The sequence below is a fragment of the Lates calcarifer genome, linkage group LG15 (assembly GCF_001640805.2).
Source record: "Lates calcarifer isolate ASB-BC8 linkage group LG15, TLL_Latcal_v3, whole genome shotgun sequence".
NCBI lineage: Eukaryota > Metazoa > Chordata > Actinopteri > Centropomidae > Lates > Lates calcarifer.
The window spans coordinates 22,519,301-22,546,999 of NC_066847.1; the positions used below are offsets into that span (position 1 = coordinate 22,519,301).

General features: G+C 43.8%; 1 protein-coding gene across 1 annotated transcript in view; it reads right to left on the minus strand.

Annotated features, from left to right (window-relative positions):
- Nucleotides 1-172: 172 nt before the first annotated feature.
- The window catches only part of LOC108890793 (IgGFc-binding protein), a 34,759-nt gene continuing 7,232 nt past the window's right edge, over nt 173-27,699 (minus strand). The window contains exons 10-50 of the mRNA XM_051075776.1: nt 27,558-27,696; nt 26,682-26,980; nt 25,848-26,424; nt 24,924-25,507; nt 24,169-24,736; nt 23,128-23,699; nt 22,435-22,993; nt 22,123-22,322; nt 21,787-21,922; nt 21,350-21,684; nt 20,693-21,269; nt 20,010-20,602; nt 19,357-19,924; nt 18,149-18,699; nt 17,512-18,064; nt 17,234-17,433; nt 16,738-17,115; nt 16,379-16,650; nt 15,309-15,354; nt 14,407-14,470; nt 12,115-13,356; nt 11,600-11,949; nt 10,823-11,402; nt 10,122-10,720; nt 9,457-10,024; nt 8,885-9,150; nt 8,435-8,776; nt 7,711-8,284; nt 7,386-7,585; nt 6,909-7,050; nt 6,494-6,822; nt 5,825-6,404; nt 5,129-5,727; nt 4,222-4,789; nt 3,509-4,107; nt 2,827-3,394; nt 2,526-2,725; nt 1,961-2,341; nt 1,560-1,846; nt 645-696; nt 173-532 (exon numbers count right to left, since the gene is read on the minus strand). Coding sequence (XP_050931733.1) covers nt 687-696; nt 1,560-1,846; nt 1,961-2,341; nt 2,526-2,725; nt 2,827-3,394; nt 3,509-4,107; nt 4,222-4,789; nt 5,129-5,727; nt 5,825-6,404; nt 6,494-6,822; nt 6,909-7,050; nt 7,386-7,585; nt 7,711-8,284; nt 8,435-8,776; nt 8,885-9,150; nt 9,457-10,024; nt 10,122-10,720; nt 10,823-11,402; nt 11,600-11,949; nt 12,115-13,356; nt 14,407-14,470; nt 15,309-15,354; nt 16,379-16,650; nt 16,738-17,115; nt 17,234-17,433; nt 17,512-18,064; nt 18,149-18,699; nt 19,357-19,924; nt 20,010-20,602; nt 20,693-21,269; nt 21,350-21,684; nt 21,787-21,922; nt 22,123-22,322; nt 22,435-22,993; nt 23,128-23,699; nt 24,169-24,736; nt 24,924-25,507; nt 25,848-26,424; nt 26,682-26,980; nt 27,558-27,696 — 16,755 coding nt within the window. The 3' untranslated portion in view covers nt 173-532; nt 645-686. The remainder of the gene's footprint in view (nt 533-644; nt 697-1,559; nt 1,847-1,960; nt 2,342-2,525; nt 2,726-2,826; nt 3,395-3,508; nt 4,108-4,221; nt 4,790-5,128; nt 5,728-5,824; nt 6,405-6,493; nt 6,823-6,908; nt 7,051-7,385; nt 7,586-7,710; nt 8,285-8,434; nt 8,777-8,884; nt 9,151-9,456; nt 10,025-10,121; nt 10,721-10,822; nt 11,403-11,599; nt 11,950-12,114; nt 13,357-14,406; nt 14,471-15,308; nt 15,355-16,378; nt 16,651-16,737; nt 17,116-17,233; nt 17,434-17,511; nt 18,065-18,148; nt 18,700-19,356; nt 19,925-20,009; nt 20,603-20,692; nt 21,270-21,349; nt 21,685-21,786; nt 21,923-22,122; nt 22,323-22,434; nt 22,994-23,127; nt 23,700-24,168; nt 24,737-24,923; nt 25,508-25,847; nt 26,425-26,681; nt 26,981-27,557; nt 27,697-27,699) is intronic.

Consider the following 27,699-nt stretch of genomic DNA (forward strand, 5'->3'; position numbering starts at 1 on the left):
TCAAGTTTACACAAGGTTTCTTCTTTCATTGGAAGAAACCACACACACACACTATCCATATAAGAGTCATGCATTTCTAATTTAGACTGTTCTTCAGAAACCACTCTAGAGATTTTGAGAGATACTGTGTAAATTCTTTGGGGATAATCACAAATAACTTAAGCACACCATATAATGAAAAGGTATTTATTGCTCAGAAATATAAGGAGAACACATTTTGTAAAACATACACATACATATTTTTTAAAACTAGACAAGTATAATAGGGCAGGTAAAAGACTTGTGACTTCTTGTTTACAGCTGGAGTTATGCAGAAAAGAAATGCTATACATTCCTTCTCCACTAGATGGAGATGTTGGTCAAGAATGAGCCAGATGTTTTTCCAACTCCAATATGAACAATAGAGGAGTAGACCCTCCAGTAAACAACCAAAACCCATTTTCATGAATCAAGAGGAAGCGTAGAATTAAGATGAGTAAGACTGGTTGTAAACAAGCAACTTTAGCTGAACGACTTCACATTCTTCTTCGCCCTGTTTAATGGGGGGTAAAAAGCAGGGATGTAAGCCACATTCTACAGCTGTTTTCTTACACCAGGAAACATCAAGTTCATAGCTTTGAGAGGAAACAACTTTAGTTTTTTACCTAAACAGCAGATGCTTTCTATCAAGGGCAGGGCCAACATCTCTACAGGCCACTGAAATGAAAAAGAAAAGAGAAAAAAAATGCAGTCAATGGGCACTGGAACAAAGTAAAGTCATGTTCACTCAGGCACAACAGAGATTACAAGGAACACTTCTGAACATTGTATTTTAAAGGCAAATGGAGGAGCAGCATTTATTCTGGGGGGTATTTTCCTGTGTTGCTTGGGGTGTGGTATTGAGAAAATTCCTAAAACTACCACCTTGAATGGGGGGGGCAAAACTTAATTCTCCAAGGGACTGACTTAAGGCTAGAACACAGAACTAAAGATGAGGGCTCAAATTAATATTGCACCCAGATGAGTCTTAAGTGTCCTTGGATGACAAGCAGTGATTGGATTGCAAGCTTGGTAGCTTTTGATGGCCATGCCTGTCAGCCTCACCTGCTTTTTAATCAGTAATTACCATAGGGGATTCTCTGGCATTTCTTAATTAAATTGGATCAAATGCAATTAAAAACCACACTCTCATTCCTTTAAAAGGGCTCTGTGGAGTCCTTGTTTAGTTCTTTCTGTTAAGAGAATAAGCGGTTGAATGGTCATAGCACCGTCCCATCTCTTGCTGATCTGTACTTGATTATTTCAGTGGTCAAATTAAGTTTGCAGTTTGCATAATAAAGGGCAAGATGGAGTTCAAGATTAAAACTTCTACTCTAACTGGAATTGTAGGTTAAAAGCGTAGATGAGCAGGCAGAGTTGTTATGCTGTTAAAACAATTAAAGTTAACATCAGGAGCAATGTGATGAGAGCATGTAGCGTAGCAAAGGACTATCATAATCATAGCACTATATTCAGCAATGTATCTTTGCCCATTACATTAATACAGGGGGAATGTTACAGTATGTCTCTCATACACTCACCATCTAGAAAAGTCCCCAGAGCTCCAGGAGCCGACAACCACAGACACATCAGTGGTAATTTTCCCATCTGCAGTCGTCATATCATCTTTGGAGTTGTTATTGTAGTTGCCACAGGCGCCGCACACTTTACCGGACAGGGAGCTGTCAACGATGACAGTGACCTCCTGTGAAATTGAGTAGGTGACCCGCACAGCAGACGCCCTCTCGATGATGACAGTCTTCTCTGAGATTTTGACAGACAGTTCACCCGTCACTTTGCTGGGAAGAGACACTTTCCTGCCGTTTACCTGGACGACATGAAGACGGGGAAAGTAGAAGAAGAAACCCAAAATCAGTTGAGAAAGAAGAAAAAAATTACTATCATGGCTAAACAAGTCTTTATCCCTTCCACCTCTTCTCACCCAGGTCACATGCTGGCTGTTCACCGCGACGACGGCCTCCTTGAAGAACACGTACACAGTGGCGACTGCTGGAGACGCCCCTTTGCTGCAGATCCTGACGTCCACAACTACGCGGAACCACAGCTCAGCTTTCTCGTCGCACAGAGACGCCACTTCAAATGCTCCTTGAGCTCCTATGGCTCCGGTCATGCCGTCAAAGGAGCTGATGTGGCCGACTTGGCTGATGCTGCAGTGGCCCTGTATGACGTGGCAACCTCTGACCCCGTTTCTCACACCACAAACCTCCCGACTGCCACAGGACAGCTTTTCACACTTCACGTTACCAGAGGCCTGGCACACACACTTAGACTTACAGTCTTTGTCCACCACTGCTTGGCCCACCTGGAAACACACATTGTGTATGATGCAAGTTATCTTCCAGTTTGGTGAATAATGTGTAAATACAAGACAAGAATAGAAAGTATTAGTCATTTTTATGGGCTGGCTGTATTTTTTTATGACTATCTTTCAATTTTAGCACAGTTACTGTGTGTGACAACAAAGTAAAATCTCAGCACAATTTTACCGTCAGATATTTGCCGTCGTACACACACCCACAGTTTTCCAAGGGAACACATTGGACGCCATCAAACACAAAGCTGCCATCACATTGGCATCCTTCAAAACAGCTTTCAGAGCAGGAAAATGGGTAAATAAAACTGGCACAGGTCCCACCACAGGTGTCGGCACACACCTCGTAGTGACTGTGTGGAGGACATGAAGCAGCTACAAGAGAAGAAGATATTTGTACGACTTTGTGTGCGCACCTGAAATATAAAACATAAAAAAACACAGATGACACTACAATACAGTTATGTGCAACTTACGACAGAAGGAGCTGCTCCTCCATGGCTGGATTTGAACTCCTGCACTCTGGCAGGCCAGAGCGTAGGCCTGGACGCTGTTACACAGAGTATCTTTCTTGCCATCCGCAGCACACACATCATACACGCAATGAGACACATATACTGCTGGGTCAATTTTACTGTGGCAGGCTTTGAAAGGCCCATTAGGTGCGCTCATGATGCCGCAGGAGTCGGATTTTCCATACAACGTAGCCTTGGCCTGTTCACATGCGGGGCACTGACCTCCACAGCCGCCACACTCGTACTCAGGGAGGTCCACCACCCAGGCCTTCCCAAAGTCATCAACGTTGGTTGTTCCTTTGCCATTAGGAAGTATGAAGTCATCGCCACCGTTCTTGTTGTAGTTGCCACAAAGGCCGCACATCTTACCCTGGTATATAGATGGCACGATCACCTCGACATAGTAGACAGTGTCATAGAGGACTGTCAGTCCAAAGTCTGTTCGGACAATTACGTTGCGACCCTCCTGGGTGACTCTGAGACGCCCATTGTCCAGGGAGAGAGGGAGGTTTAGAAGTTCATCGTCCACCTGAAAGGAGGGAGAAGAAAAGTTTAATCTCAGCAAGATATTTTTTATTTGAAAGTAAATAAGCACACACAAATGTATCCGCAGAAGTGTTTTGGATAAAGTTGTTGAACTCACAATGACTTTCCATGGCATTCCCTGCTGGATGTAAATGACAAAACCATAGACCACCACTGCAACCGACTTTGTAACAGCCACTTTTCCATTTCCATACTTCTCATTCCCCTGAGTTACAGTGAATGGCATCAGCTGGCCATTGTCATCATTGCAGACCTTGGCCAATACATAGACGCAGGTACCCTGGAAATCGAATCTCCGTCCATCAAAGGAAATGTAATGAGGGTCACCAGAAGCGACACACTTGCCTTGCCCCTCAGGGTGGCAGCCTTTCACTCCATTTACAAGCTTACAGGTCTCCCCTGAGCGGCACTTTGTCTTCTGGCATGATACTGCACCATTCTCTCCACAGATGCATTGCTCCACGCACGCGGCTTCAGGGTAGAAGACGTCTCCTTTCCTGTAGTAATGGCCATTGTATGAGCAGCCACAGTCTCTCACAGGCACGCAGGTACCTCCACTCAGCAGGAAGCCTTCATCACATTCGCAGGCCTCTGCACAATGCCTGTGACAGGTGCCATGGGAGGTTAAGCTGGCACAGGTGGCTGGACAACCCGTAGCACACAGGGTATAATGGCTGTTAGCTGGACACACCATTGCTGTGGGATAGGATGAGAAGAGGGGGAGAAGGACACAACAAAAGATGGAAGATATTTTGAAATGAGAGATTTAAAAAAAAAAAAAAAAAAATGAAAACACAATCACAAACTCACGACAGAAAGTATCTGTTCTCCAGGAGCGGATGGAGATTCCCAGGCTCTGACAGGCAGAGACATACACTCCCACTGCATCACAGACTGACCCACGGTGACCATGGTAATGACAGGAATCATACACACAGTCCTCCAGGTAAGGAGCAGGGTCCACATGGTTGTGACACTCTCTGAAAGGCCCTGCTTTGTCAGCGATAATACCACAGTAGTTCTGGGCTTCATACACTTTCTTCTGGGAGCCTGAACAGGCCTGGCACCACTCCCCCTGGCAGACTGATGAACAGCCTGGCACAAGGCCCACCTGCCAGCTCTCTCCCAGCTTGGTTCCATCGGGGGCAATCTTGCCGTTCGGCATGGTCAGGTCATCCTTGGCATTTCCGTTGTAGTTGCCGCACAGACCGCAGACTGCGCCCTCGTAGTTGCTGGGCAGAGTGACCGTCACTGTGCTCCGCCAGTCAAAGGTCACGGTGATACCAGCAGCTGTCTCTGCAACAGCTGTCCAGCCACTGAGAAACACGACCAGCTCATTATTGTAATCCAGTGGCAACGAGGCAAGCTGCCCATTGAGCTGAAGAGCAGAAAATTAGGGGGGGGAGGGAGGGAGGAATATTTTTAGGAGATTAAAGATTTAATAATTCTGTGGTTCTTAATATGCAATTAAATATATATGCAGAAGAGCTTGAGGGATGTCAGAATTAGCACAATGACAGAAAGCATTACCATCCACTAATTTGAATGAGGAAGAGTATCTGTCCTGTTTTTATTTTCAATACTACAACTACACGCTGTGTCCCATTTTATTTCTCTCCAAAAATCCACATATAATCAAGCCTTTGATTACCTCTTCAGTCTTTTATCAAATCACTCCTATGTGTTACCTCATCCATACCTCCACACCTACACTTACCAGGACCCGGTAGGGGTATTCTCTGCTGATGGTGAGAGTGATTCCATATATGGAAAACACGACAGTCCTTGTGTAGGACACGGCCTTGCTTCCCCGGTGGTCGTTCTGCACAGTCACCTTGAACGGCACCAGCCTAGGCTGCTTGGAGCACAGTCCCACCAGCTGATATACACACGTTCCCTGGAAGTTATACCTGTGGCCATCAAAAGAGCGGTAGTGCGGGTCACCCGAGGCTGTGCATGTGGCGTGACTGATGGATCGGCAGGTGCGCTCACCATCCTCCACGGTGCACCTTTCTTTGGCAGAGCAGGACGCCTCGCGGCATGTCACCATGCCTAGGGTCGGGTCGCACTCGCACAGGCGTTGACAAGCCTCATCGGCCCAGAAGTGCTGGCCTGGCTTGTAATAACGACCCTGGTAGGAACAACCGCATGTTTTAGCTGGCACACAGACACCAGCGCTGAGGACATAACCTGCGTCACACACACAGGTCTCGACACAGGCACCGCTGCAGTTCTGCTTCTGTTCAGGGAATGGGCAGGATGGCTGACATGGGCTGGCACACTCTTCATAGTGGCTGTGACGCTGACAGTTCATTGCTGGGTAGAAATTAAATTTAAAAAGCATTAACATAAAAAAAAGAAAGATAAAGAAAAGAAAGTCAAATATTTGATTGACATCTTGAACAGTACTCACGACAGCCAAACTTTTTTCTCCAGTCCTTGATTATTATTCCTTCCTCACGACACTGCCTATTGTAGGAGGCCAATGCCTGGCACAGCATCTTCTTGTCTCCCTTATTCTGACACATATCATACACACAGCTATTCATGAAGGCCTGGGGATCCAATTTTCCATGACATGCCTTGAACACGCCGTTGGTCTTAGCTGCGAGGGCCCCACAGAAAGCCTCAGTTTGGTAGATTTTAACCTGGTTACCGTCACAGGTAGGACAGTTTTTCGTGCATGTGTCCCAGCAGGGATGGTCTTTGTCCTGGTCAGGTGTCTGCCAGCTCTTGCCCCACTCGATCACTGACGAAACAGGTTCTCCAGCTGGATTCCGGAGCTCATCACCGCTGTTGCCGTTGAAGTTGCCGCACAGACCACAGACGCTGCCGTAATAGCTGCTGGGGAGCTTGATGACTATTTCCCAGTTCCAGTCATAGCTGACAACCAGGCCAAAGTTCGTCTCCACCACTGCAGTGTGACCCCTTTGAACCACAGACACTTCACCGTCACCCAGTTGTATTGGAAGATTCAGCAGTTCCCCGTCCACCTGAAGGGTTAGAACAACAGCCTGTAGAACGATACACACACACGCCATACACACTGAAATACACATCAGACGAGCAACTAAAATCTTACCGTGACTCGACCGATTTGGTTCTTGGCTATGGTGATGGAGTACCCATATACAGCCACAGTTACCTCCCTGACATAGGAAACTGCTGTGTTTCCTCGGTTATCATTCTTCTCCGTGACAGAGAATGGCACTAGACCATCCAGCTTCCCGCAGGTCCTGGAGATAATGTACTTGCAGGTGCCCTGGAAGTTATAGTTGTAACCATCAAATGTGTGGTAGTGGGGGTCACCCCAGCCCCAGCAGACACCTGTGTAGGTGGGGACGCACACAGCTTCACCCTTCTCAACACGGCACATCTCCTTGACCCGGCAATTGGCATCTTTGCAGGGATCTACACCAGATAAACAAAGGGAAATTAGTTTGAAAGTTTCAATTTACACAGTCAATAAAATTTGAATATACAGTTATTTGTCTTGCCTGTGTTGTAACATGCCCGTTTTCCTCTCTTGACCATGCATTTGGTGCTTTGAGGACAGGAGTGCTTTTCACAGACGAGGCCTTTTGCTGGATCACAGGTACACTTTGTTTTACAGTCTTCCTCATACACAATCTCACCAGGCTGGGGACGCAGAGCAGGTTCATTATGCAGGCAAAAATAACACAATAGAAATAACAGCTTCAAGAAGGATCCACATGATTCCACACTTATTCCACCTTGTCAAGAAATATGCATTTAGACAATCTGCTAATTAAGTCTCAGGAGACATCCTCAGTGCACATATCGAAGATCCAACTGGCTAATGTCCGACATTGTGGAAAAAGTAAAGGTAACTTTATTGTCATGTCAGCATAAATGTTGCTATAGATATTTGCTCAAGCTGCTTTGACAGTAAAAAGATATCTGTTGTACACTACTGTATATGAAATGGCTTTTTTGTACAGACTGAATTTTACCTTGTAATTTCTTCCATTCTCGTAACAGCCACACTCAGTCTCTTTAACACATATCTGTCCATTGAATAAGAAGCCAGCATCACATTCACAGCCTTCTATACAGCTGGTGGAGCACTGGACTATCTCTGTGAGGCCTGGGCATGATGCAGAACAGGCATCTGCACACACCTCGTAGTGACTGTTGGCTGGACATTTCATGGCTGAAATACATTATCACAAGAGAGGGAAAAAAGTATATCAGAGAAAAACCTGTGTTAATATGATAGAGGACAATAAGAGGCTGATTTGGAGGAAAAACAAAAGGAAAATTTCTTGTGTCACTCACGACAGAATGAAGGCGTCCTCCAGTTTTTGACGTCCACTCCTGCATTGTGACAGTTGAAGGCGTAGGCTGCGATGCTGTTGCACAGCACCTTTCCATCCCCGTTGGAGGCACACACATCAAACACGCAGTCAGCAAAGTATGGCTGTGGGTCCAGTTTACTATGGCAGGCTGCAAAAGGACCATTGGGTGCTGTAACAATACCACAGTAAGTGGGTTTTGAAAACACAGCCTTGCGAGCTGAGTCGCATTTGGGACAGAAGTCGCCTTCACAGCCATTTCCGCAAACCACGTTAGGGATGGTGACCTTCCATGATTTTCCGAATGCATTCACGTTGTCGGCGAGCTGGCGGTTGGGCATTTGGAAGTCATCTTTTTGGTTGCCGTTGAAGTTGCCACACAGGCCACAGACCTTATCATGGTAGTTACCAGGTACTGTGACTGTCACATGGTAGACGAGGTCATAAGTGACAATCAGTCCGAAATTTGTTTTAATAACATAATGCATGCCTTCTTGATAGACCAGCACAGCTCCGTCATTAAGATTCACAGGCAGATAGTTAAACACTCCATTTACCTGAAAAAACAGGAAAAAGTCTGGTAAGAATAATGAAATGTATTTGTCAAACTCCCAGGTATTTCTACCATCTGCCACTACATTATACAAGCAATACATTTAACTTTATTCCAAACACAAATCTTGTTGAAATGAGGAAGAAGTGTTTACCAGCACTCCAAACATGTTGTTCCTCATGATGAGAGTGAAGCCGTAGACCTGCACGGCAACCAGCTTAGTGACAGACACCACTTTATTGTTCACCATCTGGTTCCACTGCACGTTCTCCACCTCAACAGAGAAGGCCACCAGGTGGGTGCCTTCCAGCCCACAGCTCTTGGTGAGCGTGTAGGTGCAGGTGCCCTGGAAATCAAACAGTCGTCCATCAAAAGAGCGGTAATGTGGGTCCCCGGAGGCATGGCACACGCCCTTACCAACAGGGTTACATTTTCGGACGCCATTCTCTACTTGACACTTCTCATTCGGGCCACATGTGAACTTCTTGCACTCAACCTGAGAAAGAGAGAGATACAGGGGAAGTGTTATAAAATACATGATATGGCAAGTTCACACTCACCACTGTAAGATTATTATAATTTTACATTGTTTAGTATCAAGTACCTCTCCATTTTGTGTGCATTTACACTCCTCTTGACACTGTCCATTGGGATAAAACACTTGGTCGACATGGTAGTAGCGGTCGTTGTGGAAGCAGCCGCACTGCATGAAGGGAACGCAGGTATGTCCACTGAGGATGTAGCCCTCATCACAGGAGCAGCCCTCCTCACATGGACCCTGGCAGCCTTGAGGAGGGGCCAGACTCTGGCAAGTCGTAGGACAGGCAGTCGCACAGATTTCATAGTGGCTGTTGACTGGACATTTCATAGCTGTACACAAGGAACATAAAAGACAATATGAATGTTTTTTTTCTTTTTTGTCAGGAGGCATTTAAATTTAGAGTACAGATTCCAAATGTTGGCAGTTATTACAAAGCTACATAAAATCCCACAAGGAACAAACACACATTGAAGTATATATAAACAAGGGATGGGCTCATGGAGCAGTAAAAAAAGTATTTATTGTGCCATTTCATGTTTGCAAAATCACTGTCATGCTTTCTATACTGCTACAGTGAATAATGCTCATTTTGCCTGTTATGCAAATGATTTTATAAAAATAAATGCATTTCTCACCACAGAACTGACTGGTTCTCCAGCTGTACACTTTGGCCCCTGCAGCCTGGCAGGCAGATGTGTATGTTGTAATAGACTGACACAGCACATCCTTTCTGCCTTTATACAGGCAAACATCATAAACACAGTCGTCAAAGTAGCCATCTGGGTCCACCTTAGCATGGCAGTCACGGAAAGGCCCGCTGGGGTCCTTCAATATACCACAGAAATCCCCTTTTTCATACTGAACCTTCTGGGTAATGTCACAGTCAGGACACACCCCTTTACAGCCTTCGACACAGCCCGGGATCTCAGCCACCCGCCAGCTGGTACCGAAAGCGTTTGCTGAGACAGGTTTGTCGCCGTTCTTAGGAATCAGGTCGTCCTGGGCTTTGCCGTTGTAGTTGCCACAGAGGCCGCAAACGGCTCCCATGTAGTTGCTCGGCAGCGTTACAAACACAGCGCTCTCCCAGTTGAAGGAGACTTTTAGGCCGAAGTTTGTGGTGATAACAGCATACCAGCCGCTCTTATACACAGATACCTGTCCTCCAGCCAGGGTGACAGGCAGGTTGACCAGCTCATCATTCACCTGGAGGAGAATACAGAGAGATGAAATACTAAATATAAAGAACATGACCAAATAAGATAACTAAACATTCATATACTGAACATTATACAATTCTCACCATAATCAGGCCCTTGTGTGTCTTGGTAATGACAATGCTGAGGGAATACACTTTGACCTCTACTAACTTGGTGTAGGAAACCACCTTGCTGCCCCGGTGATCATTCTGAACCAGGACCTCAAAAGGCACTAAGTCTGGGTTCTTGGAGCAGAGAGCAACCAGTTGGTACACACATGTTCCCTGGAAGTTAAACTTCTTCTTGTCAAAGGTCATGTAATGGGGGTCACCTGTGGCCTGGCAGGTGCTGTGGGAGACTGCTTGGCACTTTCTTATACCCTCAACCACCTGGCATTGCTGCCCCTCCCCACAGCCTTTATCCTGGCACTCTACGCGTCTGCTCCCAGCAGCACACTTACACCATCGCTGACAGCCCTGGTCAGCCCAGAATGACTCCCCAGCGGGGATGTATCGACCCTCGTAGGCACAACCGCACTGGGCGGCAGGCACACACTGACCTCCGCTCAAAACATAGCCTGCGTTACAGGTGCAGGTCTCCACACAGGGGCGTTTGCATTTGGAGGGAGCATTAGGATCAGAACAAGTGGCAGGACAGGCATTGCCACAGAGCTCATATTGGCTATTGGCTGGACATTTAGCAGCTTTAGGGAGAAGATGGAGAATAGAGTGTGATAAATGCTTTGATCAATAATCAAGAAAGTATATGTGTTAATTCAGGGATTAATTTAGCTAACATTACTTACGGCATCGTGCCATTTTCCTCCAATCTTGAACCTGGATCCCAGCAAGTTGGCATGCTTCAGTGTAGGCGTCCAGTGCCCTGCAAAGGAAATGTCGAAGGCCACCTCCCATGCATACGTCATATTTACAGTTCTCAAAGTATGCTTGTGGGTCAATGACAGCATGACATTTGCTGAATGGCCCATTTACTATAAGTGTGATGAGTCCACAAAACAGGTCACCCTCCCATTCCTTCATCAGGCTGTGTTCACAGCGCTCACACCCACCCACACAGTCATCTCTGCACAGAGCATCTTTCACCAGCCCTGGCACCTTCCAGCTGCTTCCAAAAGCCACAGCCCCATCTGCCTGGGTGCCGGAGGGTGTTGTGAAATCATCATTGGGGTTGCCATTGAAGTTGCCACAGAGACCACAAGTCTTGCCAGCATAAGTGCTGGACAGAGTGACCACAAGATAGTGCTCCCAGTCATAACGGACAGTCAGGCCAAAGTCAGTCTCAATGACAACAGAGCGACCGCTCTGAAACATGACTAGTTTGCCATTATTCAAGGTAATTGGCAAGCCCCACAGTGTGTTGTCAACCTGCACAGAAGAAAACAGAAAATACATCATGAAGATATTACAGGAGTTTGATTTAAAAAAGAAAGGCATTTAATATGTCATACAATAAATAAATAAAACTAATATTAATAATAATTTAAATTATTATTATTATTGAAATAATATTAAGATATTCAAAAGAACAACAATCTTTTACTAACAGAAACATAAAGACTTACCCTCACACGACCTATCTCAGACCGAGCTACTGTGATGGTAACGCCGTACACCTCCACTATGACCAGGGCGACATAAGACACCCTGAGACTTCCTCTGTGCTCATTCTGAGCAAGGATCTCAAAGGCTGGGAGATTATCCTTCCCACAGTTTTTAGCAATGACGTATGTGCAGGTACCCATGAAGTTATAGTGTCGCCCGTCAAAGGTATGGTAGTGAGGGTCTCCCATGGCCCAGCAGGTACCAGACTTGGTTTTCACTGGCTTGGGGACACAGGAGGGATATCCTCCCTTCATCTCACACACCTCATTAGCGCTGCAGGTGATACTGTTGCAGGACAAAGATCCACTTACTGGAAAAACAAAGAACATAAAGTTAATGTCCACATAAATCCAGTTAATTTATCTGCAATATAAAATATTTTATTTGTCGAGTCAATACACTGTTTGTCATATTTGCTTGGAACAGATTTCTTTTTAATTCTTATTGATAAACAGCTATAGTATGTGCTTCTTACCTGGCTGTATACATTGTGCTGGAGCACCATAACCATTCATCTGGCTGACTCCTATGCTGTAGAGAGCAAAGCCGGAACCAGAGCTGGACACAGTGTGTCTATTACTGCCAGGGTTTTTTTTATAGGACATCTCCGCCCAAGAGAACTCTGTCCCTGCAACCTTTTTCCACTGGACATTACGGGGCAGGTTCGCACCATCAAAACGTAGCTCTGCCATTGCGCTCGTCTGTGCCACAATCAAAGCTTTGTTATCAAAGCCCTCCAGTGCCTCGAGTGAGTAAGAGGAGCAGAAATGATCTGTGGAGATGATGTTCATTAGGAAAGGGTCATAGAATGTCAACCAGCCAGTTGTGACGCCGTTGAAGAGCAGGAGGACCTGGATGCCATGATCAGCTTGAATGGACAGTGTTTCAGGATTGTGGTAGTTGATCTCCCTTATCTGCTCTCTGGTCAGACTCAAAACCTCTTCACGGTTGCCGTATTTGATAGTGACTTGGGTGGGTTGAGAGGCCTGGAGGTAAACACTGTCAAATCTTCTCTGGAAGCTCAGGGGTGGCACAATGAAGCTGGATCCCCAGCTGCTTACCGGCAGTAGCTGCTCATATACATGGTTACATTTGGAGAAGCGCCAGGTGCAAGTGTGACCCGTGAAAACAGCCACAGGGTGCTGGGAGGCAACTCTGGTGCCGGAGAGTTCGTACATGCTCTGGATCTGGACACTCTCAAATGGTTGGAGATCTATTACCATGTGGCTGCCACTCTCATAGACACGACTCTGGAATGTGATTGGGCCTCGTGGGAAAATCTCTACTTTGTTGCTATGTTTACCATTTGTCACAGAGAACTCTTTATAGGAGCCATATGGGGATTTGGAGGGTGTAAAGATGAAGTATTCTGTACCCCAGTCAGTGGTGGGATACACCACAGAAGTGTCTGCCGTGTACAGCTTGTAGCTGAAGGAGGTTACGGTCACATCTGCTGAGGCCACGACACGCACCGTGTTGGGAGACTTCTCACTGCCGTACATTTCAACACTAGTAGGGAGACTGATGGTGACCCCTTCTCCAGCATTAAGAGTTTTCTCTTGCTTGAAGTTCAAAGGAGGCACTTCCACTGTCACTCTGGCATTGGCCTGAACGCCAGTGATGTAGAGCTGAAAGCGAGGAGTGTCGTAATGTGGGTCATAATTCTGCATGAATGACAGGGCAAACTCCCTCCCTGCCCATCCAGCATTAGATGGACCTGACAGATGAGGGCGAGAGCAAGGAAACAGACAGAAAAACACATGTCAAAATGAAGGGTTCTTTCTAAAGTTAAAGTAGTCAGGTACAAAATTGTGCCTCACAAATCCTGTGTATGAAGAAAATATGTCAAAAAAGCATTAGGAAATGAATAAGACTATTTGTGCCAAGGCAATCAAAGGATTCACAGACTGGCAATACAAACTTGGCTTGAGACTTCTTGGATCACATACACAGTACAAAGAAACAATATGACACCAAAGAGAAAGTGACTGAAAAATACCTTCATTTCAAAGTTAAATGGGATGAATGCTAGTCTGTAATGGATGGATTGCCTTTTCTCCTGATAACCATTGTGAGAGATTTCGACTGAGGAATAGTCACTTGACTGCTTCTCAGCAGCACTCAATAAGTCACTTTTGCAGACAATATAATTGCATAATGGAAATGTTATCAATATCTGTGCCTATTCTGTGAAAAGAACATTTTCTGGGCTCAGTCAGGGCCTGGGGGATTTAGATTACACTCCTGTTTCAGCCATTCAGTGTAATAGTTGCAACTCAATAGCAGCTGAAGGTAAATGCTATTCCCAACAAAAGCAAATTTCAATTTAGATGGCTATCCTTTATGTGCAGCACTCTCAAATTCTTCACCTGTTTAACATTCCACTTCATTCACACAAGCACCTGGTATGGCTGCACAACAATGCTCAACTGATGAGGTTGACAACCTGGATTAATTTCTTCAAATTGAGCGATCGCTTGGCTTCATGTCCTGCTGGGGAATTTTTGAGCCAAGGTTTGAGGAGTGCTGCTATGATTGATTAATTGAGCTACGCCACATTCAGTCAGGTTTAATAGTTGGTAATGGTGGGCAGGATTTTGGATGGATATTTAAGAAAAGAATAGTTTTCTTGAATTTTAAAATTTTCATCATCATTAGAAGACAAGCACAGATATATCACAGAGATTTAAATGTGTAACATTCAAGTGCTTCCTGCCACAGTTTAAAAAAATAAAATTAAAATCAGAGTATGACAAAATATATTTACCGATGAGTAGAGCCCCCAAACTCCAAAGCAGCAACAGAGCACCCATGGCTGAAAGATAGAAATTCTTGTTTTAGTCAAAAATGATTTGAGAAATATAAAGACAACAATTAACTAAACAGTTAACTCCAATGTGTGAACAGAGCTTACCTGCTGAGAAAGTGTGATGAATTTTTTTACAGTTCAGTCCTTTTATATGTTCTGATGGCCACAAACACAGCCAATCAAAACCTTTAAAGCCCAACAGGTATTACTTAAAAAAAATACCCTTCCTCTAAAACAAATTAAGGCAGAACCTGGCAGTGACTTCTAGGTCCTGCTGTATGTTGACATAGGTGTGAGGTCCAATAACAACTACACATATAGAATGAATCATTTGTCATTAATAGCACACCTACTGACATGCACATGTCCTGTCATTTATTTTCAGCAATTCGTTGAGCATCCGTGCTTGACCTTCAATAATTTGATTGGTGCAGAAGATAAATATTTGTAGGTATAGGTAATATATTATTTATTTGAGGGAAAATAATTCTACCAACCTGGACAGCTTTCTTTAGAAACCTTTTTTTCCTTACTTTTTAAGTGGAAAATTTACAAAACACAGTAAAAATAATATACAATTAATACGTTGCCATTTTAGTTTACAGTTATGTTTATTTAACATTGCCTAATTTGTACATGTTTTTGTTGTTGTTGTTTTTTTTTTTTTTTTTTTTTTTTTAAACAGTACAAAGTCTAGTGTCATTGAATGTATAACACCAGGCAGATATAGGTCAGTTTCACTATTTGCTCATATTCAACTGTACTGTATATTCTGGCGTAACCAAATAATATTATCCATTTTAGACTGGGCAAGGCAAGAATGTGATAAGACCAAAATCACAACTTATCTTCAAAGTTACCCCAGAGTCTCTGAGCAGACACCAGCATTCTAGTTTGATAATAGGGCTGGGTTTTGAGGAAAGCAATAGTGAATATCTGTGGATATCTCACATCACAGAGTGCATATATATTATTTCCAAATGCTGGTTTCCTCTAGAAGCTGCATACAACATACATTTTCCACTAATTTCTGTGATGCAATGCTCATTTCCTCTCTGTACCCTTAATTTGTTTACTTTACACTCAACACACACACACACACACACACACACATACAAAAATAAATAAATTAAAAAAACACACCATCTGGCATATAAGCCTTATGCAAATCACAATTTCTGCCAATGTTTATATTGTGGCCTTTAAGCCAGTTCATGCTTGTAAATGCAGTGATGTGTCCTTTGTAAAGCTTGCAGAATGGGTGGATAATTCCATGGTACTGATCATCAAATCTTAATTAAAATAAAATTTCCATTAGGTGGCAGTCACTGGGTCAAACGGGCGGTTCCTGTTGGTTTTGTGTGTCACCCAAGGATAACAGCATGTAGTGGAGGGTGCACCAATTGTTTGTAAAAGAGAGAAAGTAAATATAACTTGGCCCTCAAAAGTTTGCATAGATTTTTTTAATGATAAAAAACAAATCCCTCAAATATTTATTGGTGTTCATTTGGTCAGTAGCTCTTGGGCAGGGCAAGGGTAAGCCTGGTTTAGTTACTGTACACATACTGTGGATTTAGATTAAGGTGTGCCCTCTAGTTTTTGTTTGAACATAATCAACATTGACCAGAGATGACCTTATTTAAAAAAAGGTGTATAGGCCTAGCAGATAAGAGTGCTGCCAGCATTATGTAAAAGTATGATACGGGCGTGTCTAGAGCGCAAATGACAGACTATACAAAGTTCTTTAAATTATCTTGTATTCAAACAGATATTCAACAAAACACATAACTCATGATATTAAAAAGGTCAGTTATCATCCAGTGATGCCACTATGGAAAGAGAAAATATAATTAATTACTGACTTAATTTTTACACATATACAATAATTAGTGAATGTACATACAGCACTGTTGTGGAGAGGATCACTTACCAGCCAGGAAAGTCAGGGAGAACCCATGACTTGACTGAACTGTGGGAGTGGATGCCATTAAGGTTTCCACACAGACCACACAATTTGCCCGTGTACCAGAGAGGGACTTTGACTGTCACCATGGTAACACCAATTTCCATCTCCAACTCAGACTCCATACCAGTGTTTCTCCTCAAGATAACTATGACCTCTGACTTGTCCTCATTCACACCAGATGACAGGGACACACCAGGTGACAAAGTGTAAGGGAGTGAGACAAAGTGTCCATTCACCTGTGGAGTGCAACAGTGAGTTAGGACAAACACTGGAAAAGCTGTTAAGTGTTTACGATTATGGAAAAATTCTTAGTGGAGTTACACCTTCACCATGCCTTCCTTTATGGCAACTGATAATCCATGCAGGAGGATTTGAAACACACTGACAAGCCTAGAAGAGCTGCCATTACAAGGTCCGTGGTAAGAGATCAGCTTGAACCATTGTACACTGGCCTCATCACAGAGGGACATCAGACTGTAAGATAACTTAGGCTCCAAGCTCAGCTGCTGCCCACTGAGTGTGGAGACTTGGAGGTTGCCCTTGAGTTTACAAACTTCAGCTCTATCATAACAACCCCAGGAACCGTTCCTCAGAGCACATTGCTGCCCTGAGTTGCAGGCTGCCTCCTCACATATCACACCACCCAAAGTGTGGCACCAGCATATCTGGGTGCAGTCTTTAGTATAGACTTGCTCATCCATCTAAGAAGAGAAGAGAAAAAACAAATTCTGCATGTGAGCTTTGATTACACATAACAACATAATCCCTTGAGAAAATGTGCATAGCATTTACCATATTGTATTAAGGTTCTACATTCACCTTGATGTATAAATTATGGAGAACACACCCACATCGACTGTAAGGTACACACTTGTCCCCATCAAACACATGTCCATGGTTGCACTGGCAGCCTTCTGAACAGCCACTTGCTGTAGAACGAGGCTGGAGCAGAGCAGGGCATGAGTTGGAGCTGGAGTCAACACACTCCCTTGGGCTGCTGTGGTCAGGACACTGGAGAGCTGTGGTAGAGAAGTAAAATCATTTACAGTGGATCATATATGCTTCATTTAACCTATGATCAAAAATGATTCACTTACAGCAGGGAGTGTTCTCTCTCCATGGCCCTACTGGTATTCCTTTAGCCTGGCAGGCTGCAGAATATGCTTCCAGTGCTAGACAAGCAGCCCTGTGCCCTGCCCCAGCACACACTTCTCTAGTGCATATAACTCTGTAAATGTCACGCTCCACGCCACTGTTCCAGCAATTATTGAATTCAATACTGCTGACCAACAGGATATCACAGATCATGCTTTCCTGTGGGGACAGGCTGTACTCGTCACACTCCCTTCCACAAGTGTCAGGGCAGTGCTGTCCAGGAGCTACAACTGCCCAGCTGTACATGAGCTCTGCAAAGCTTTTAGTAAGACTACCACTTCTCAGTTCCATGTCATCGTACTTGTCCCCATTGAAGTTTCCACAGAGGCCTGAAGCTGTGGCGTCATAGACCTGTGGTACAGTTAACCTGAGGTACTGGGTAGAGGACAAGTCAATTCCCACCCCAGATGGTATGAGGATAATCAGTCTGTTGCCAACTTGGTACGCTTCAAGTTCTCCATTGTTAAAAGGGACGCTGCATTCTTCTCCGTTTACCTGAAAGCACAGACACCGGTTAAAGATATGTTTTATAAACTCTTTGTAGATTTAACACATAAATCCACAAACTGCAGAACTTACTTGTATTTTCCATAGAGTTTCAGGATCAACAGATACTTCCACTGAAGGCAAATGAAATACTAATCTGCTGATGGTGAAAAGGCCATTATTGTCCTTTTTAAAGCTAAGCAGCAGAGAATAGTCATGCATGGATTTAGAGGAGAGGGCTGAAACTACATAGGTACAAGCGCCATGGTGAGGCAGAACAACACCATCAAAAGTGATGTAGCCAAAGCCAGCAAACACTTGGCACACACCGTACTGCAAGACAAGGCCATCCTTTAGTAAACAGCTTTCCATGGGGCTGCAGGTCACTTCTCCTCTTTTACAGTTGCACTTTTGGCAGTTTTTCTCAGAATTGAAGTGGCCAGCAGGATAATACTGTCCCTCATGCATGCAGCCGCAGTCAGAAACAAGCACACACTGGCCATCACTCAGGACATAACCAGGGTCACACTGGCAGCCCTCCTCACAGCCTCCACTGCAGTTAGCTGGAGAGGATAGCTCAGCACACACAACAGGACACCGAGGCCCACACAGCTCATAGTGGCTATTCTTAGGGCATGACATACCTAGTGGAAGGATAGAGGATAAATAAGTCTTACTTCAACTTATAAGAAATCACAAAGCATTTCAAGATGTCTCATATTCTAAGAAAACACAATCAATATAGTTCCACCCTTCAGAATTTTGTTCTAGTTTTCATTGTGTAAATGAGACAATGCAGAGACTCAATGTTAAAGAGAAGGAATGAAAAAACCTTGTCAGAACTGATAATTTCTGTGGCCATTTAAGGAGATGTGTTTATTCAACTTTTATTTATAAGAAAAATAATACAGCTGTAGGATCAAATCATGTGTAAATGTCTCATTTACATTTGTTTTACAAAAACAAAACAAAACTGAAGTGAAAAAAGAGTGGCTATGCACACATATACTTGCTCTTCATTCTCTTGTGGTAAGTGTGGTGTTGTTTTAGGTCTATGTTTCTATGATTGCAGTCCTACATTAACCTATTCATAAAAGTGTGGAAAAAAAAAAATAAATCAACAAATGAGCCCTCATGCTCTTGCCATTTTCATTGTGGAAGGGTTCTAAACCCTGATAGACATACAAGTATCAAAATAATGTTTTTGTGTCTGTGAGTCTATGATTAGCAGTGATGGGTTGTCTTCTGTCATAATTGAAAATAAAATTTAACTGAAGACACAGACCAAACCATATACTCACCACAGAAGGTGTCTCTCCTCCACTGTCTGACAGGCAGCTGAGCTGCTTGGCAAGCAACAACATAAGATGCAATGGAATTGCAGAGTGCTGAGTAGTGTCCGTTAAAAGAGCAGGAGTCTGCTACACAGCTGTGGAAGTAAGGCTTGGGATCCAACACCGAGGCACAGTCTGCAAATGGCCCTAGCTCATTCAGCAACACCCCACAAAAATCACTGCTTTCAAAAAGCATCTGTACCTCCACAGGACAGTTCTTCAGTCTGGAGGAACAGTTGGACCTACAGGCCTCAGCTCTGGGGGACCTCCAGCTGTGGGCAAACTCTAGTGTATTTTGAGCAAACTCTTCATTGGGCATCATTTGGTCATCATGAGGGTCACTGTTGGCATTCCCACAAAGCCCAGAGACAGTAGAGCCATAACTGCTGGGGAGCATAACCATTAGAGTACCACTCTTATAGATGATTAGTTTTAACCCTACATCAGTGTGAATGACGAGTGATGAAGGTGTGTGGTACACATTTACATGGCCTGTCTGGTGAGAGAATGGTAAGTGCTTATACAATCCGTCAACCTGAGAATGAAAAATAGAACACATGAGGATCTCATACAGTAGTTCATTTTTAAGACTTTAAATAAAGACCTTGCAAAGTACTCACCAAAACCTTTCCTGGATCATCTTTTCTTACCACCACTTCCAAACCATAGATTGAGATTGTTAAGGTAAGGCTATGAAAAAGCCTTTTGTGGCAATTTGCATCAGAGATGGTGATATTGAATGGTGTTAATCCAGTTAGGGGGGAGTTAGTTTGAACTAATGAATAAGCACAACTGTCTCTAAAGTCAAAATGATGTCCATCAAAGGTTGTAAAATGCAGTCCAGTGACAATGGTACAGTTCTGGGGATTTTCAGGTTGACACACCCTCTTATGATTTAGCTGCTTGCAGACCATTCCTCTGGGGCATTGGGATGGATGGCAGTAGACCTCTCCAGCAGCTGGTCCACAAACACAGAGCTGACCACAGTTGTCTGGGATCCAGAATGTTGAGTTGAGACTGTGGTATTTGCCTCTGGAATCTGTGCAGCCACACTGTTGTGGACGCACACAGCCCTCTGAGCTCCTGATGAAGCCAGGATTACAGAAGCAGCCCTGAACACAGATCTTAATGCAAGCAGTGGCATTAAATTCACAGGATGGAGGACAGGCTGAGCCACAGGTCTTGTAGTGGCTGTTTGGAGGACAATGCACATCTGAAATAATTCATCGCTGTGTCATTCAAAGGTTCTATCAGAATAGGCACAAGAAATTTCTTACTGTATTATTACCAACTGTATACTTACCAGCTGTCACTTCACCATGGTAGACATCAATGGATTCTTCACAAACTATGGAATACGAATGTATGGCTATATCCAGAGCAACATTTGACCGTCTGTTATGCATGTGATCAACTACACAACTATCATAGAAAGAACCAGGATCGACATGACCATGACAGTGGGCCAATGGACCACTCTGATCCATGAGCACTGCACACCGTCTCCTATGGCTAGAGAAGTCAGACACAAGATCTGCTTGGAGGGTCACTTCATCCACTTCCTGCTTACAACCAGTACAACAGTCATAGTCCCCATCAAAGAGCTTATAAACCTGAGCGAGCTCTACACTTGTCTTAATGGGAGGGGAGCCAGATGTAGTTACAGGATACTCATCTTGAAGATCACCATTGAAATTGCCACAAAGCCCATACACTTTGCCCTTATAGCGTGGGTCCAGAGTAACAACAACTGTGGAGTTCCAGTCAAAGACTACATGCATACCAAAGTCAGTTTTCAGAAGAGTTTTGGCTTCCTTGTGAGAGATCTGGATCTTACCCCTCAACAGATTAACAGGAATGTAAGTCACCTGACCATTAACCTGAAAATAAAGGAGAGACTCATAAGTGATGATAGTAAAACCTGTGCTGCAGTTTCATTCAGAAACTGATATTTACTTACATGTATGCTGCCCTTTTCACTACTGAGCTTGATGATAAACCCATAAGCGTGTACAGTCACCACCTGTGTGGAGGATGCAGCTCTGCTGCCTTTGCAGTTATTCTTCGTGGAAACACTAAAGGGTGTCAGACCACATGCTGGCCCTTTGCTGGCTGCGAGCAAATAGGTACAGGTACCCTCAAAGTCATAGCTGAGCCCATCAAAGGTGCGGTAGTGCTGCCCTCCCCAGGTCCAACATAGACCCTGATGGCTCTCACAGACAGGCACACCATTGCTCAGATAACATTTCTCCATTTCATCACACGTTCCCTCACATGGATCTAGGATTTGCTCTGCTTAAAGAAAAACATTATTAATTTTAGTTTAAACTACATAAAGTAATAAATACAATAGTAAAAGCAGTATCTAAAAATGTTTTTTTCAGATTAAATGTTTACCATCTTTGTGGCAGCCCATGATTCCATCTAAAACTACACAACTGTGCAGTGGAGGACATGAGTATTGCTCACAGACAAGAGGAGGCCCACAGGTGCAGTTAACAGTACAGTTTTGGAGAAGTTTCCTCTCAGAGGCCTGAAAATAGAAACAAGGAAATAAACCAATAACTAACACTGGAAATGTGTTTACTGAAGAGTTAAAATATTAATCTGATAGTATAATAAGGATCCTTTATATTTATATGGCAAACAAATGAACAAATTCAAGTAAAATTGTAGGACAAGTTAAATGAACACATTTGCATTAAACTGCATAGAAAACTGTTTAATTCTGGCCTTAAACCTCCTCCCATCCTGTATGCAGCCGCAGTGCTCTGCCGGTACACAGGCATTGCCATCATAAAGGTGTTCAGTATCACACTGGCAACCTTCCTCACAGTCTCTGGGGCACTGCACTGCCTGACTAATCTCAGGACACAATGAGGAGCAAGCATTCACACACTGGCTGTAGTGGCTGAATTGAGGACATTGATAAGCTGTAAAATACAACAAGAGACAGTCTTCAGTATAGAACTTTAAAGGATTTCATTTGAAATTTTCCATTCAATTAAAATGTTGTTAAATTATGCACTACGCTGTTGGACTTACTGCAGCCTGTGGCGTTTCTCCAGAAGCCTGCTATCCCTCCTGCTTCCTTACATGCTGCCTCATAGGCCCACAGTGCATCACACAGGGCCAAATGCTGTCCCCTTGCAATACAAAGCTTTTCCATGCAGAGTGAGTAGTATTTCTGTGGGAACACTAAATGGTGACAAGAGGAGAATGGTCCGCTTGGGTGGGTGAGGGATCCACAAAACAGGTCAGAGGTGTACTCTGGTACAGGGGACTGGCAGAGTTGACAGCTGCTGTCACATGTGTCACTGCAGGATGATTCAATATCAAGCTTCCATGATTGCCCAAAGATATTAAGCTCAGAGATCACAGTACCATTGGGCAGCTGTAGGTCATCTAAGGGATTACCATTGTAGTTCCCACAAAGGCCACAGGTAGTCTGGTGGTAAATGTCTGGGATCTTGACCAGAATGTGGGTTTGTAGGTCTGAAATGAGCTCAACAGACTGTGGGGTCTTAATGGTTATCCATCCATTTTTCTGATATACAGTGACATTGTTCTGGGAGAATGGCAGGTTCTCGTAAACTCCATTTACCTGGGAGAAATAATTCACCTTTAAACATAATATACAATACAACTTGTATATGCTGTGAAAAATTATTTTACAGCGCATGTTAAGAAGGGAACAATAAGTCAAATTGAAGGTTGTGAAAGCATTACATGAATTACCTGAATTTTTCCAGGAAAAGCTGTTGATGTCTTAAAATACATTTTATTGACTTGCAAGTAGAACTGCCTGCCCTCACTGTGTTTGCCCTGTGCAGCAATCAAAACAGGCTCCACATCCAGTTTCTTGAGAGAGCACGTCCGCACCAGAGTGTAGTTACATGAACCGTGAAATTCAAATGCCTGTCCATCAAACGTGGTGTGTTGGGATCCATCAACAGAGCAGTGTGCCACTTTGGGTTTGGGGTGGCAACCTTGAACACCTCTAATAAGCTTACACTCCTCATCCTCTCCACAGGAGACATTATGACAAGTCATGTATCCCCCAGCATGACATAAACAGCTTTGTTCACATGTAGACACCTCCTGTCCTGCCCTGAGGTACTCTCCGTGGTGAAAGCAGCCACAGTTTTCTGGATAGACACAGAGGCTACCACTGTGAACTAAACCTGCTTCACAGAGGCAGTTCTCCCTCATGTCTGTGGGCATCTCCACAGTGTTATTCTGCCAGCCAAGGCAGAGGTGAACAGAGACAGAACTCGTGTTGTAACTGGTACTGGAGGGACAGGATCGGTCTGCAGAGATACAGAAAGACATCAATCACTTGAGGCAGAAAGACAGGAAAATCCTGTAAAGGTTAAGGTTGACCAGTGATGCATTAGTACCATCTAGTGGTCCCACAGAATCTTAAAGGTTGTGGCCTCAATACCCATGAGTCACAGCACACTGTATCTAATTTATATTAAAAATTTCAACTTGCACTAAATACACAAGGAAACAAACTTTACATTAAGCACCTACAGACATATATCTAATTTGAAGGCAAATAACTGCCACTCTCTCTTCTTCATGTTACATGATCATTATCAGTATCAACAACCTAAGCATGATGAAATGTCGTGTGCTTTCACAGGCATCTGCAAACTCGCCATATTTCATTAGATGTGCAATGATGCTGAACTCCAAACAGCACACACTTACAATTGTAGACAATACTAATTAAATTCACTTGCACAACAGAGCTCGGGGCACATTAATACTCACAGCAGAATCCAGGACTCCTCCAGGCATAAACTGTAGCCTTGTGGGAAAGGCAGACAGCAGTATACTCTGCCAGGGAGTGACACAGTGCAGGCTGGAGACCTCCATGAAGACACAGGTCACTGATGCAGCGCTTGTAAAAACTGGAGGGGTCCACTTTGCCATGACAGTGTCTAAATGGTCCATTAACTTCCAGAATTTTCCCGCAAGCCTCCGGGTCAGAGAAGCGGGCCAGATGCTCAGATGAACATTTTGGACAACTTCCTCCTAGACAGCCCTCCACACACCAAGGATTCAGCCCAGTTCTCCAAGCTTTTCCAAAATACTCAGGACTGAGATGCTCCTGTGTACCATTTGCTGTGAGGTCATCAGCTGGATCAGAGTTGAAGTTACCACACAGACCACAAGTAGCATTAGCATATTTATGAGAGAGAGTAATGCTAACTATGCCCTCTATGCTGAGACTAAGTTCAAAGCCCATGTCTGTGTAGATGTAAGTGTGCAGCCCTAAAGAGAAAGCCAGTGCACTAGGGTTGAAGAGATAGGGCATGTTCCTCTTGACACCATCAACCTGTAGGGGGTGCCAAAATTGCATGTCAAAGTCAGTGTAGGGCAGCACATTTTCAAAATTAATCTTTGTCAAGTTTGGTTTAATTATTAGACCATTTATTAATGACCTATAACAGTGTCAAAAATGCTTTGCGTGACATGGCATTTTAAAAAAGGTAAGAAATATAGAAGAGGATACTGGCACTCACCTCAATATTCTCATTGTTTTTGTTGTTCAGCTTCACAAGCACACCACTCACATTAATCAGGACATGAAGTTCTGACTCTAGGTGTCCATCTGTCTGTACATGAACCTGAAAGGCATCAAGTCCTTGTCTCTGTTCACATATGCCCAGTAACTGGTACTGACAGGTGCCATGCAAATCATAGTCATAGTGGTCAAAGGTGAATATGTGATGTCTGGTGTACATGCATGTCTGATGGTGGAGTGGCACACAGCTTCTGACGCCATTGTCAAGACCACAGTATTCATCAGGGCCACATGAATCCAAGTGGCACTGTGTCTGGCGGGTGTGGGGGTCACAAACACACTGTTCAGTGCATTCCTCATCAGCCCAGAACGTCTGGTTGCTATGGTAACAATGGCCGTTGTGAGTGCAGCCACACTGGGACAAGGGGACACACATGTCACCATCGAGGACAAACCCTGAGTTGCACTGGCAGGTCTCCACACAAGCCAGGGAGCAGGGGCTTGAAATGAATGGGTTCTCACAGGTGGCTGGACAGGCTGTGCCACAGGACTCATAATGGCTATTCAGTGGGCAGGACATGGCTGATGGCGAGACAGAGGAGGAGAAGAATGAATGAACAATAATATGGAGGAAAAACTGCATACATCAGCTTGTAAGTTTCCTGACACATTGTATATACGTTTTAACAGAAGCAGGTGCTGGGTTGTTCAGTATGATAAAACAGTCGTATTTAGGAAGAATTCATTAAGGTTTTGGTGTAGTAATGTGGGATAGCATAAGCGCACAAAAAAGTGAAGAGAAACAAGACACCTGTAACAATTCAGTGTTAATTTGCATTACATTTTATGATCCATAAATTAGCTTAATAGTAACACAAATGTGAATTTCCTGTGCGGATTAATCTAATCTAAATTTTCTTACGACAGAAGGGGCTATTCCTCCACTCTCCAATCTGGACATGGGCATTTTGACAGGCAGCAGCATAGGCCTCCAGGATCAGGCAGAGGGCCCTTGGATTGTAAATTCTTGAGCACAGGTCAAACATGCTAGCTTCTGTGGAGATTTTTGTGTAGTTTACAACTTCCCAGCACCTATGGAAAGAATTCTGTGGTGACCAAATATACTCATGCAAGGAGATCCATTGACTGGTGACATTTTTCTCCTGTAGCTGGTAAGCAGAGCAGTGCGGGCACTCATCTCCACAATCTGCTGTACATTGACCTTCCTTATCAGGAACTCTCCAACTCCAGCCAAAGGTGGTGGCATTAACTGCCTTACCCTGTGGGGTCCTAAGGTCATCGTCTTTGATGCCATTATTATTCCCACACATACCATGGACTCTTGTTGTATTAGAAAGGAGAACGGTGGCAATATGAGAGTAGTCATATTTAATTTGGATGCCCAGATTGGTATCCACAACAACAAACACGCCACTCTGATGGATCTTCGCCAGTCCAAACTGTAGAGTCACAGGCAGTTGCTTTTTCTCACCATTTATCTGTGGAGAGCACAAACACATTTTGTATGTATTACCTCAGAACACACTTTCCATGCATTTCTGTGGTGAAATTTTTACCATTTTAGTTTTGGTATATTTATAATGGCAAAACCCCATGTATTATTTATACATTTAAAGGCCATATTAAAGAAATTATAAATGATGGTCATCAAGCTGTAATAAGAGTAAAATTACAAAATGACAGCAGGACTAGACTGTTGATGAGACAGTTTTTCCATGTTCAAATTTAAACTTACCCAAGTGTAGCCTTTTTCCCCTCTGTAGATAGTAATATTGTCTTTAGCCACTTTGGCATGAATAGCTTTAAGAGCGGAAGATTTGCTGGGTGTTCTGTCGTTCTGTACTCCGACCCAAACTGTGTCACTGGTATCATTTAGCATATGGATCAGAGTGTAAGTACAGTTTCCTTGAAATTCAAATGCCTTTCCATCAAAAGTGTAGAAGTGGGCACCTCCCAGCACCCAACACTTTCTTTGCTGAGGTTGGCTCTGGTCACAACAAGTCTCCCCATTCCCACAGATTTTATGATCATCACCTGAAAAAATAGGGGTGAACAAATATAAATTAATGGCGGTTTAGGCAGAAGTGACATGAAGCTGGAGGCACCTACAGACAGTCAGCACTAAAACAACTTCTGTAAATAAAGAAAAGGAAGTTCAAGTAAATAAGTTTAAGTGCAAATATTCTGTAGTCACTCACACATATAGCTGTATTAGAAGGGCATTAAATGTAAATACCCATTCCCATACATTTGTGACACATATATAAATGTCATAGGCCTCCATGAGGACACATATAAAAATATATAAAAAGCAATATAAAAAGGTGCATTATTATTTGTGATTGATAAACCATAAGATCCTTCTGAACGCCCCTGGCAGACAAGAGTACACACAAGTACATAATGGCCTTTTAAAAAGGGGTGAGAGGTTAACCTCATTTCAGGTACAATGACAGGAAACTAAGAAAAAAAAAACAAAACAGCAAGTGCTGTCTTGCAACCTTATACACAGCACAGTGACAGAAAATGTGATAACGTAATACCAGCTGAATGAAAAACAGTTAGCCTCTGAGGAAATGTCATCCAGCCCAGCAGAACCAGCTCAGCCTACCTTTCCTTGCACAGCCCCAGGTGTTGTTAAGGGTGCAGCTCTGTCCCTCGGGGCAAGAGGCTGGCTCACAGCATATGGTGGCAGTGGCAGAGCAGTTACACTGTTCAGAGCATCCCTCAGTCCACAATATCTCCCCAATCTA